This window comes from Pteropus vampyrus, unplaced genomic scaffold (genome assembly GCF_000151845.1).
Source record: "Pteropus vampyrus isolate Shadow unplaced genomic scaffold, Pvam_2.0 Scaffold403, whole genome shotgun sequence".
NCBI lineage: Eukaryota > Metazoa > Chordata > Mammalia > Chiroptera > Pteropodidae > Pteropus > Pteropus vampyrus.
In genome coordinates, this window is record NW_011889184.1 from 389,888 (window position 1) to 402,629 (window position 12,742).

The window sequence follows — 12,742 nt, forward strand, 5'->3', positions numbered from 1 at the left end:
AAGTATCAGGGTCTTTGTTATGGTCACGCTGGTTATCTCCTGTTCACAGGCGCGTACGTGAGTCCGATGGAGCCCAAACAAGATTGAATTCGTTAGTATTCAATGAATGCAGTGTGTTTGGCGTGAAAAAAAAAAAAAAACATTCAAAACGTGGAACCCTGGGACAGGCAGAGGAAATAAGATTTTAGATCCTGAGGCATGTTCATTCTTCCCAGATCCTTGGGGAGAATGAAGAATGGAATGCGTATGTCTGGGTGCCGGCTCCGTGCCATGCATGGTGCTCAGCGTTTTCCCACGGTGGCCTCATTTCATCCTCACGCCAGTGTGGCACGTAGCTGTTACGATCCCAGGCTCCGGGTGAGGAAGCTGAGGCTCAGGAAATGTCATCGGAGGACAGGAGGAGGTGGGGGCAGAATTCAGACGTGGCGTTTCCGGCTGCCACCTTGCTTTTCCCTTTGGGACGGGACAGACTGCTGGAAAAGCGTCCCACTCGAGGCCACACTGACACATACGTAGCTGACTTGACTCTGCTGGGCCTTCGAGGGCAGGCTTGGCTTCTGGGTATTACTTAGATATAAACACAGTGAGCACTTGACCGAGCCAAGTGGCCGTGTAATCGGCCCTCTCATCCGCACCCGCAGGCTGACGAGGGTTCGGAAGGGTTTGGGGCGCCAGAATCCTCCCGCTCTTTCCTGCTGAGGCTTCTTGCCAAGGAGGCCTGTCCATAAGGATGGACCCCAAGTGGCAGCGCAGACAGTGCTCAGCTCACCTGGCAGGCCCGTGGCAGCCTCCCCCATGAGCAGAGCTGAGCACGAGGCCCAGGATGAAAGGCCTGAGCAAGTCCCCTGCTCCTCATCGTGGTGGGCCCACCGCACCCCAGGGAGGGGTCTCCCACTGCAATTCGAGAAATGGGCAGGCCCACGAGTGCTCACCACCACCGGAGGGAAGAGCGTGAGGTGGGAGGTAGGGGAGAGGGTCTGTCCTCAGTCCCGCATGTCAGGCTTGCCCAGTGACAAGGCAGGTCACGATGCCACCGGAAGGAGACGGGGAGACTGGAAAGAGAGGGCCCACACCCCCCCCATGCGGGAACGATGACACCCCTCCCCTCACCCTGACCTGGGAGGCGAGCAGTCAATGGAGCCGTGCTGGAGGTCGCTCAGAGCAGCCCCGGGACGAGTCCCTAGAGGGACACCAGCCCTCAGCGTGTCGCTGTGCGCGGGGCCGTGACTTAGCACAGCAGGAGGGTGCGGTGTCTGTGTCTGTCTGTGTGTGTGTGCGTGTGTCTGCATCTGTGTGCATGTGTGTGTGCGTGAGTGTGTCTCTGTGTGTGCAGGCGTGTGTGTCTGTGTTTCTGTCTGAGCCTGTGTGTGTGCCGTGCATGTGTCTGCATGTGGGTGAGTGTGTGTGTGTATGTCTGTGTCTGTGTTTCTGTCTGAGTCTGTGTGTATATGTATGTGCATGTGTGTATCTGTTTCTATCTGTATATGAGTCTGTGTGTGTGCGTGTGTGTCTGTGTCTGTATGTGTGTGTGTCCCTGTTTCTGAGTCTGTGTGTGCGTGTGTGTGCATGTGTGTGTGCGTGTGTGTATGTCTGTGTCTTTGTATGAGTCTGCGTGTGTGCGTGTGTGTGCGTGTGTGTCCGTGTTTCTGTCTGAGTCTGTGTGTGTGCGTGTGTGTGTCTGCATGTGGGTGAGTGTGTGTCTGTGTTTCTGTCTGTGTGTCTGTGTTTCTGTCTGTGTGAGTCTGTGTGTGTATGTATGTGCGTGTATCTGTTTCTATCTGTATATGAGTCTGTGTGTGTGCGTGTGTGTGTGCATGTGTGTCTGTGTCTTTGTATGAGTCTGCGTGTGTGCGCGTGTATGTCCGTGTTTCTGTCTGTGTGTGTGTGTGTGTGTGCATGCGTGTGCGCGTGTCTGTCTTTGTATGAGTCTGCATGTGTGCGTGTGTGTGCGTGCGTGCGTGTGTCTGTATGTGTGTGCATGTGTGTGCGTGTGTGTGTCTGTCTTTGTATGAGTGTGTGTGTGCGTGTGTGCACGTGCGTGTCCGTGTTTCTGTCTGAGTCTGTGTGTGTGTACGTGCGTGTGTCTGTGTTTCTGTCTGTGTGAGTCTGTGTGTGTATGTATGTGCGTGTATCTGTTTCTATCTGTATATGAGTCTGTGTGTGTGTGTGTGTGCATGTGTGTCTGTCTTTGTATGAGTCTGCGTGTGTGCGCGTGTATGTCCGTGTTTCTGTCTGTGTGTGTGTGCGTGTGTCTGCATCTGTGTGCATGTGTGTGTGCGTGAGTGTGTCTCTGTGTGTGCAGGCGTGTGTGTCTGTGTTTCTGTCTGAGCCTGTGTGTGTGCCGTGCATGTGTCTGCATGTGGGTGAGTGTGTGTGTGTATGTCTGTGTCTGTGTTTCTGTCTGAGTCTGTGTGTATATGTATGTGCATGTGTGTATCTGTTTCTATCTGTATATGAGTCTGTGTGTGTGCGTGTGTGTCTGTGTCTGTATGTGTGTGTGTCCCTGTTTCTGAGTCTGTGTGTGCGTGTGTGTGCATGTGTGTGTGCGTGTGTGTATGTCTGTGTCTTTGTATGAGTCTGCGTGTGTGCGTGTGTGTGCGTGTGTGTCCGTGTTTCTGTCTGAGTCTGTGTGTGTGCGTGTGTGTGTCTGCATGTGGGTGAGTGTGTGTCTGTGTTTCTGTCTGTGTGTCTGTGTTTCTGTCTGTGTGAGTCTGTGTGTGTATGTATGTGCGTGTATCTGTTTCTATCTGTATATGAGTCTGTGTGTGTGCGTGTGTGTGTGCATGTGTGTCTGTGTCTTTGTATGAGTCTGCGTGTGTGCGCGTGTATGTCCGTGTTTCTGTCTGTCTGTGTGTGCGTGTGTGTGCATGTGTGTGCGCGCGTGTGTGTCTGTCTTTGTATGAGTCTGCATGTGTGCGTGTGTGTGCGTGCGTGCGTGTGTCTGTGTCTGTATGTGTGTGTGTCCGTTTCTGAGTCTGTGTGTGCATGTGCGTGTGCGTGTGTGTGTCTGTCTTTGTATGAGTGTGTGTGTGCGTGTGTGCACGTGCGTGTCCGTGTTTCTGTCTGAGTCTGTGTGTGTGTACGTGTGTGTGTATGACGTGGGGGGCGAGGAGACAGCAGGTTGTCACGGTGTGGGCGACGCTCTTTCTCACCATGGCAGGCGTTACGGAAAGACGCGGAGCTTCTCCAGCTCAGAGTCCCCGCTGGCATGCCCAGCAGTGCCACACGCTGGGACTGGGAGAAGATGATTTCTAATTTTCCAAACCAATTTTGCTGACCTGATTTTTTTTTTATCAACTCTTCTGCCAAGAAAGGGGATTGAGGAATGAAAGTAGCTTAATGGAACAAGCTACTTGGGCTGCAGGGCTGGCGTCTCCATGGAGATGGGATGCAGGCTGCATGTAGATGCGGGCAGGCTGGGATGCAGTGAGACAGCCTGCGACTAGGCCGGGATGTATATGGATGGCCCTCTGGGCAGAGGACATGACCGGCCCTGCTCTGGGGCCTGGCTCTGGGCTTGGCTGGAGCAATGGATGTGTGTTCTCCAGAGCTCACTCAGGTGCTCTTTGTGGCAGGCCCAGGCCAGGAGCCCAGGTCACCAGGCCCCATTCCCGTCCTCAAGAAGCACACAGTCTGGTGGGGCGGGCTGACGGGTGAAGACGTCATGACAGTGCAGACTGATACATGACCCTGGCAAAGACCACGCTCTTGGGAGTCCCAGAGAGGCCTCATTCGCGAGGCGGTGGTCTGAGAAGGCTTCCTGGTGTGTGTGCGAGACAGAGAGAGAGAGACACCCTGCCCTCCACGAGGAAGGCAGTGAGAAGAGTGCCAGCAGCAGAGAGCCTAGAACTTGCAGGAACTAAGTGTGTGTGTGTGTGTGTGTGTGTCTGTCTGTCTGTCTGTGTCTGTGTCTGTGTCTATGTCTGTCTGTATGTTTGTCTGTGTGTCTGTATTTGTGCTTATGTATGAGTCTGTGTATGTGTGTGTCTATATCTGTGTGTGAGTGCGTATGTGTGTTTCTGTCTGTATATGAGTCTGTGTGTGTCTGTCTGTCTGTATATGTGTGTGTGTCTGTGTGTGAGTGTGTGTCTGTGTTTCTGTGTATGAGTCTGTGTGTGTGTGAGTGTGTGTGTGTATCTGTGTCTGTGTTTGTGTCTGTATATGAGTCTGTGTGTGTTGTGTCTGTGTCTGTCTGTGTATGAGTCTGTGTATGAGAGTATGTGTGCATGTGTGTCTGTGCGAGTGTGTGTGTCTGTGTTTCTGTGTATGAGTCTGTGTGTGTGTCTGTGTGTATTGTATGAGTCTGTGTATGAGAATGTGTGTGTGTGTGTGTATGTGAGGGTTCCTGGGACAGTAGCACTCGATGACGTGGGACAGGTAAGCAGAGGCCCCATGATGAGGACAGTGAAGTGCCCAGTTTGGACTGTTTGGGGCCCAGACGGCCCAGCTTCTAGGTCTGGCTCCACGACTGAGGGACCGGCAAACCCTGACAGTTACCCAGCCCTGCAGTCCCCCGTTCGCCATCTGAGAAGCAGGGCTATCAACAGTCCCCACTTTTCGTGCGGATCTGGGGTAGGACTAGATGACATTATCTGTGGGAAGTGCTGACAGTCAGGGGTGTCAGTTTCTCACATCCTCCCCCCAGAAGCCAAAGGGTTTGGCCTTTGTCTTGATCTAGATCACTACAGACCCCAAGTCACCGTCATCCAAATCTCTCGGACTTGTGTGGCAATGCCAGTTTCTGGGTGCTGTGGCAGACGAGAGGACCAGAGCCTCTGGGTGGAGGGCCCAGGACTCTGCTTCGATCGATCTCTTTAGATGGTTTTGAGGCTCCGTAAACTCGTAGACCCACTGTATCAGGACACGAAGTCAGCCCCATAGTGGGGTGACATGGGATTTTCAGCCCCACCAGGAAATATTCAGAGGAGTAATTTGGGAAGGTCCCTTTGGTGGCCGGCAGGGACAATGGATTGGGGGGAAGAGGCAAGCAGGAGAGGCCAAGGAGGAGACGACCTGGGTCAGATGTACTTTTCCATCCTGTCGACATGAATCACTAGCAGACCCTTTAAATAGCCAGGCCCTCGGGAGTCCAAAGACTGAAAGCACAGCCTTGTCCTTGGGGAGCTGTCCGTCGGTCGGGGAGGACAGGTCACAGCTGATGGCCACACACTGTGACACCCGATGGTCCTCGTGCTCAGGAAACGCCTGAACCAAATTTAGCTCTCATGATGCATCGTTACAAACAGTACCAGGGGTGGCAGCAAGGAGCATTCATTTGTCACTTGTGCCTTGACATGTCACTTTGCTGTCTGCATTACTGGTCGTGCCTGGTGACAGTTTCATGTAGATTCGTGTAATGATGTAGAGCCCTTTTGCAGATGGTGACGCCGAGGCCTGCCTTGGTTCCGGGGTGGTCCACACTAGGTGTGCGAGAAGGTTCCAGGTGATCATAGAAAGCCGATGGGCTGTGAGTGGGTGAAATGGGAAGAAGCAGAAGGAACGGAGCTCTCTGCAGGGACGAGTGTGGACGGGAGCGAGTAGCAAGGTGCAGAAACGGACTTGAGACGATGCCAGAATCGTGGTGGGTATTCTCCCTCTTGAATTTCCAATGTTGCTCTTAGAATCACGGTGCGTTTTTTAACGAAAACAAACTCTGGCGTAGTCACAGATTCGTCAGCAGCATAACGTGTGGTCAGGCAACTGGACGTCAGGCCTGAGCTCAGACCCTCACCCGCCCTCGTATATGCCACGTGGTGCCATCCGCCTCTGGATGGGCAGGTCGAGGGGACCCAGCCCACAAGTCTGTGAGGACACACAGTGGTGCGATGCACGTTCACGCTCCACGGGTGCCGGCCGAGCTCCTTACCGCGGGCCAGGCCTGCCGTGGGGCTCCGTGTGCCACCACAGTCCGCCTTACGGCAGCCAGCGTGAGGTGGCCTTCGGTGTCACCCCATCCTCCAGAGAAACGAGCTGAGGATTCCCGGGGAGTCGCCCAGGGTCACACACAAGTCTGTGGCAAAGCCAGGCTTTCAGTCTAGACAGCCGGCTCCAGGCAGGAGGGCCCCGACCCGCACCCCGGCTTGGCTGACGGTTGGGGGTGTTTCGGTTTGCACCCCTCCCCCCATCTAACGCCTGGGCTTCCACATCTGCGGTGACACATCCGTCCTCTAAGAATAAGCGCACGGTGTGCCGGGTCTTGCTTCATTCACTATGGCGGGCAAACGCGGCTGCAGGACCAAGAAGTATTTACCGAAAGGCTGGTTAGGGTAGCGGTTAGGACCGAGCGCCTCGGAGTCAGACGTTCCAGAATCTCTGCAACGTCAGGAACCAAGGGGCCGCAGACAGGGTGCCCGGCTTTGTTCACACAGCTGTCAAGCAGGGTGGCAACTGGGCCCGGGCATCAGCCCACTGGACACGCGGCTTCGGCGAGTGTGAGGCTGTGCGGCCAGCTTGAGCGCCGCTGACACACAGGCCTGCCGGAGCGGCTGTCCCCACTCCCGGCCGCATGTGGCAATCACGCAGGAAGCCTGTAAGGATGGGCTCGTCCCGACCCCCAGCCTCCGATTCCGCGGGGCGCGGGCCGTCTGGGCGAAGTCCTTCGGGATCTGTCCCCACCTTTTCTTTTTCCAAAAGTGTTTGCTGAGCTCGCCCTGTGGGGCTCTGCGAGAGCTTGGCTGAGCAGACCCCGCCCCTCTGGAGGCAGGAATGAAAGAGACCCCTCCCCCAGTGAGGGGACCCTGTCCCACAGACAGGCCTGCTGGGCCCCGCGCCATCGCCCAGCCAGCTGCTGGCCAGGGGAAGTGTCCAGCCCAGCCTGGGGACGCTCGCGTTGGGAGGTCTTGTCCTGCTTCTGAGTCCGCCAAGAGGCCTGGGCCTCTGTCGGTCAGGGTGTGGGCTCCCACACAGTCCCTGGACTGGGAGGCTTCCTGGGGGTCTCCCCACACCCCGCGTCAGGCCGGCAGCTGTTCCCCACCTCTGCGTTCCCCACCTCTGCGTTCCCCACCTCTGCGTTCCCCACCTCTGTGTGAGGTCCGAAGCTGCACCTCTGTCCGGCTGTGTCTGTGAGTGCGTCCGTGACCCAGCCCCGTGGGCGGCTCTGCTGAGGGAACACCAGGAGGTTAGGGTCCCTTTGACAGAAAGAATCAGCCTGGGCTCTGGGCATTTTTTTAAGTGGAGGAAAAACTCACATAACATAGACTTCGAAGCAAGCAGTTCCGTGGCATTTAGTGCATTCACACTGTCGTGCAGCTGTCACCTCTCTCTGGTTCCAAAACATTTTCATCACCCCAAGTGAAAGCTCCATCCACCTTGGCGGTCACTGCCCGCCCCCCAGCCAGCCCCGGGCAACCGCCAATCTGCACGTGTCCCTGCAGACGGACCTGTTCTGGGTATCTCATGTGAGAACAACCCGGTAATATGTGGCCTTCTGTTCTGTTCGGCTTCTTCCTGTAGCACGAAGGTGTCGCGGTCCACCCCCGTGCGTGACATCTACCAGTACTTCATGCCCTTCCGTGGCTGAATAACAGTCTCTTACATGCACTGGCCACAAGTTACTTATCCAGTTCATCAGGCGGTGACATGTGGGTTGTCTCCACTTTTTGGCTTTTGGGAATTGGGGAGTCTGGGCCTTTAACATTCTCTACATCTGTACTCCAGACACCTGTTTCTAGGTCCTCAGCATTGGGTGGTGGTCCTGGGTGGCCCCCTTCCCCGTACTAATCGTGTACTGTCTTTGGGGGCCCTCTGGGGGTGTATGTGTCTTCGGGCCTCTCTGTCCCAGGTTCTAGCCTCCACTGACACCCCTCTCTCTCCCTCCCTCCCTCCCTCTCCCCGCCCCCACATCTTGCCAGGTGATTCCAGTCTGATCTCTGCACCACCTCAGCTCACACTGTGACCGGCCCAAGCCCGGGCAGGAGGCTGATGGGTGTGTGACAGGCTGCAGCCGAGGGTTCAGGGTACAAATGGAGGGTAGACAGCACGCTGTGTCGACAGTAGCTCAGAACTGAATTCTGCATGTTACTGTCTAAAAGGAAAAATACTTTTTCTCTATCCTCTCACAATCCTCTGGCCCCAAATGTGTGTTTTTTTTTTTTTTTCCAAACTAAGCAGTTGTCTGATTCTCAGTGGACGTTGAGTGGATGATCTCCAATTTAACTCAATTCTCACACTAACTGCCCAGATCTAAGGGCTTTAGACCGCCCTGCAAGACTACCCCCACAGGCACCTGAGATGAGGTGCACGGAGCGAGGTCTCTGGGGCACATCTGTCCCCGTGTGTGAGGTGCCCCTCCTCCAGCATGTGGGTACCTTTCTGTCCGCCAGCCTGGAAGCTCTCTGAGCCTCTTCAGTTAGGTGTCTGTGGTGGTTCATGACGCAGACGCGTTTGGTTAAACCACTGGCCAGGGAGCTCCGTCTCGCCCTGCCCTGAGATGGGGGACGGAGGTGGGGGGCTGGGGCAGAGTGGGGGAGTAAGGCCGAAAGGTCCAACCTTCTAAGCACATGGTTGTTTCCCTAGCAACCCGCCCCCACCCTTCAAGACTTTCCAAAAGTCACCTCACTAACATGAACCAGGTGTGGCTGAATAATGAGATACGCTGCTTTCACCTGCATGGCTCTGAGCTACGTCAGGAACTGAGGACGAAAACCCAACACTCGACCAAAAGATGCTGCTAGTCCTCTCATCACGTAGGACGTCCCCAGGGTTTTAGGACTCCTGTGCCTCGTGGGACCGAAGACCGAATATATCTATCTATCTATATATAGAGAGATAGCTATATAAAGATAGATATTTCTTATTATATCGCTATGGCACACCGTCCTAAAACTTCAAAAAAATTTCTCACAGCGTCTGCCGTAGGGTCCAGGCAGATGCCACCTCACCCCAGATCCGCCTTCCCTTTTCACTTCCACGTTCCTCCCATCCAATGTTCAAAGCTGCCAACAAAGAACTCGATTTCTTTACAGCAGCGTAGACTCCTGTATCTTCCTGTCTGCATACGCCGTGCCCTGGGTAGGAAGGAGATGGGGCGGGAACCCCTTCCCACCCCCCCAAATCAAAAGAAACCTTCTCTTCAAGACAGGAATTCTGCCACATTTCTAGGCCAACTGACTCACAGGGCCACCAGCTTTTAGAAATAACATGGAAAAAAAGCTGCTTATGTTACATTAGATGCCCGATACCGAGGGGCTGAGTCACCTGCCACCAGTGCATGCCTGGAGGTGCCTCTGGACTCAGCCATCCGCTTCTTTCTGACAAGTCCTCATTGCTACCTCTGTTTGTTCGTACTGTACTATTTTTTATAGCTTACTTGTAGTTCACGGTTAGGAGCTGGGCTTTCGCTCTGAGCAACCTGGAGACCATTAGACACCTTTGGGTGGAGACAGGACGCGGTTTGATTTAGATTTTGAGAGGACCTCTCTGATTGCTGCGTGTGAACACACCGGAGGGGTCAAGGAGGCCACTAGTGGGGAGGCTGTTTCAGTGGCGGGTGATGATGGCTTGGGCCAGGGTGGACGTGACTGAGGTGGCAAGAAACCATGGTCAGATTACGGATGTGTTGGGAGACAGAAATGATGGCTTCTGCTGGTAGGTTGGATGTAGGATGTGAGAAAAATAGAGTCCAGGGTGACATCAAGGTTTCTGGCCTGAGTGACCACAAAGGCAGAATCGACGCTCCCTGGGGTGGGGCAAAAAGCAGGGCAGCAGGTCTGGGGTGGGAGGGGAGCAGGAGTTTGGGTTGGGCGTGTGTCTGAGGCGCCTATGGGACACCCCAGTGGAGGCAAAGCGAGCTGCTGATAGCCTGAGATTGGAGCTCAGAGCTGGCCTCGGGGTGCTGGGGGTGGAAGGTAGAAGCACCGGAAATCCCGGTGTCATGGGTTTCACGGTCACCTCCCCACCACTCACACGGTTAACAGGAAGAGTGAATGAATGGAAAACCACGCATCGGGCCAAGAAGGGGCTTCATAAAGTATCCGGCAGAAGGGGAAACCGAGGCCCAGAGAGAGCAGGCGGTTTGCTCACGGTCACCCTGTGAGTTAGTAACTGAGCAGAGACAGACCAGTTCCTCGGACCCCGGTGTCCCCTACTCTTCCGTCACACCAGGCTGCCTGCCAGCTCCGGGGCTCGAGGCTGCACGTGGGGACCGAGGCAGGAAGCGGAGGCTGCGTGACTGTCGGTTCTGTTTTCCTCCAGGTCACCATCCTCGTCAGCCTGGCTCTCGCCTTCCTCGCCTGCATCGTGTTCCTGGTGGTTTACAAAGCCTTCACCTACGACCACAGCTGCCCAGAGGGCTTTGTCTACAAGGTAAGGGCCGCCTGGCAGGTGAGTGGCTCCAGTGTCTTTCTTCTTTCCCTCAGCATCCAAAGGCTGGGTATGGCGACCTCCCTGCAGACCGTTTAAAATGGACTGTCTGGTACGGAGTTTTGGGGTTTTCATGACGGACGGGGTCCCCAGCAGGCAGTAGAGTCCCTCTCCCGAGGTGACACTCTCCAGAGTGGCTGGGCTTCAGAGGGCCACATGTCGGCAGTGAGAGAGAATCACCCTCCTTACAGAGACACTATCCCATCTTTGGAGTTTCTGCCTCGGTGGGGGTCCTCCTGGTCTCATGGCTGGTTCCTTCTCCCCACAGTGGCCCCGCGGAGATGCGGAGCGGGTGCCTCTGAGGTGGCCATCCCCAGATGTGCATCTGGACGCTTCCCCCCCCCCGACCCTCACTCTGCCTGAGCCCCTTTCCCTTGGATAACAGAAAGGGCCCCATGACACGGGGGTCTCCTCGGTCCCCTGAGCCTCAGTTTTCTTGCCTGCAAAGTGGGTGAGATACCGCCCACCCGCAGGGCTTTCACGAGGCCTTAGGGAGAGAATTTAAGTAGAATCAGTTCGTAAAGGGCCTTCTAGACAATGGGTTCTCAGCTAATGTTAATCGCAATAGAGATAGAATCTGTTTTGGAGCCGAAGCGGGTGACATTGACATTTATAATCACCCTTTACCGAGAGCACCTATCAGGTGCCACTCCCTGTTAGGCCTTTTCATAACCATCCCCTCAATGCTCCTTCTGAAAAATCGGTGTCACAGCCCCCATTCCACGTCTGAGGAAGTGGAGGTGAGAACGTTGTTTACGACGTCACACGACATTCCAAAACGAGGACATCAAATACTCATCGTTCTCCCTTGAAAACACGTCCTCCGCGTCTGGTCTGCGGTGTGACGCCTCAAGGCGAGACGCTTCTTCGGCGCGCAGCTGAGGGCAGTGACCCAGGGAAGCAGTCGGGGACGGGGGTCAGCCCGGGGAAGGGGATCAGGTGAGCCACCGCGGCCACACGGTCCGTGAGCACAGCAAGTCGGCCTCGCATTAGCATCGGCGTCAGGGTTATTTCTCTGGCCTCACATGAATGTCAGCTTCGATGATGATGAAGGTGATGAGGCTGGGGATGAGGCCTGCCGAGGTCCTGTCACCTGCTCACCGGCTGTGGCCCCCGAGGGGTGGCTGTGTACGAGGCAGGTTGGAGGCGGTCTGTGGGCTGCCCCTGACTCTGTCCCTCTCTTCCCCAGCACAAGCGCTGTATCCCGGCCTCGCTGGATGCTTACTACTCGTCCCAGGACCCCAGCTCCAGGAGCCGCTTCTACACGGTCATCAGCCACTACAGTGTGGCCAAGCAGAGCACTGCCCGGGCCATCGGGCCGTGGCTGTCGGCGGCCGCCGTCATCCACGAGCCCAAGCCGCCCAAGACCCAGGGCCATTAGAGGCCAACTCGCAGTCAGAGGTGGGGGGCGGAGAGGTGCGGACCCCCGTTGGCTGAGCCAAGCTCCAGTTACAACACTACTCGGGGACGTGGGGGCGGGGCGGGGCGGGCGGGGCTCACCCACACTGCCCCGCGCTGGAGTGGGCGGGGCGAGGTGGGTGGGGCTCACCCACACTGCCCCGCGCTGGAGGGGGCGGGGCTCACCCACGCTGCCCTGCGCTGGAGTGGGCGGGGCGAGGTGGGCGGGGCTCACCCACACTACCCCGCGCTGGAGTGGTCAGAATCCCTGTTTCCTTTCGTCTTTGGTGTTGTGGATCCGTCCCCGGGTCAGGCTAATGTACAAAGGCATGTTTCGTGTTGATCGTTCCCATGTAAGATATTTTCAAAGCCACTGCTTATTCATTTCTTAGGGAAGATTAAAAACAGAAAAGGAAAGAAAGAGAACATGAACAACAACAACAAAAAACATAAAAAGGATTGAACTGGCTGCATCTGGAAGACGTGGGTGGGGGGCAGTAAGGACCCTCTGAGCTTCTTTGATGAGAAAACGTAGCTTCAGTGTGGGCGTCCCAAGGTCCAGAATGCGTGATGACACAGAGCGGAGTGTTGGGTTGGCCTCTGGTCTGCAGGAAGGGGACACGGGGAGGGAGGAAGGGCCGAGTTGGAGGGGAGGGCCGATGTTGACATTGGAAAGCCCAGGAGGCACACAACCCAAAGTGCAGAGCAGGCGTGCGCTTTGCAAGGTGAGCACAATTTTGTGTGTGAGCTTCGGGGCAAGCGGTGGCACCGGCCGACTCACGCAGCCCGCGGACGCGGATGGGGCAGGCCAGCACAGAAGCAGGCGGAGTTTTCCTGTGTTTTTCTTGTGTTTCTAGACCTACACGTGGGTCTGTGTTTAGGAGACGGTGAGTGTAGAAGGGGAGAGAAAGGAGAGGCTGCAGGGAGACGGAGGGAGAGGCCAGGCATGTGACATTTGGCCAAGCTATAAGCATGGGCCCCCGAG

The 12,742-nt window shown here is 55.8% G+C and overlaps 1 protein-coding gene across 1 annotated transcript in view; it reads left to right on the forward strand.

Moving 5' to 3' along the window:
• Window positions 1-11,854, forward strand: part of NSG2 (neuronal vesicle trafficking associated 2) — a 52,876-nt gene extending 41,022 nt beyond the window's left edge. The window contains exons 4-5 of the mRNA XM_011380737.1: window positions 10,192-10,302; window positions 11,549-11,854. Of these exons, the coding sequence (XP_011379039.1) occupies window positions 10,192-10,302; window positions 11,549-11,740 (303 nt within the window). The 3' untranslated portion in view covers window positions 11,741-11,854. The remainder of the gene's footprint in view (window positions 1-10,191; window positions 10,303-11,548) is intronic.
• The last annotated feature ends 888 nt before the right edge of the window (window positions 11,855-12,742 follow it).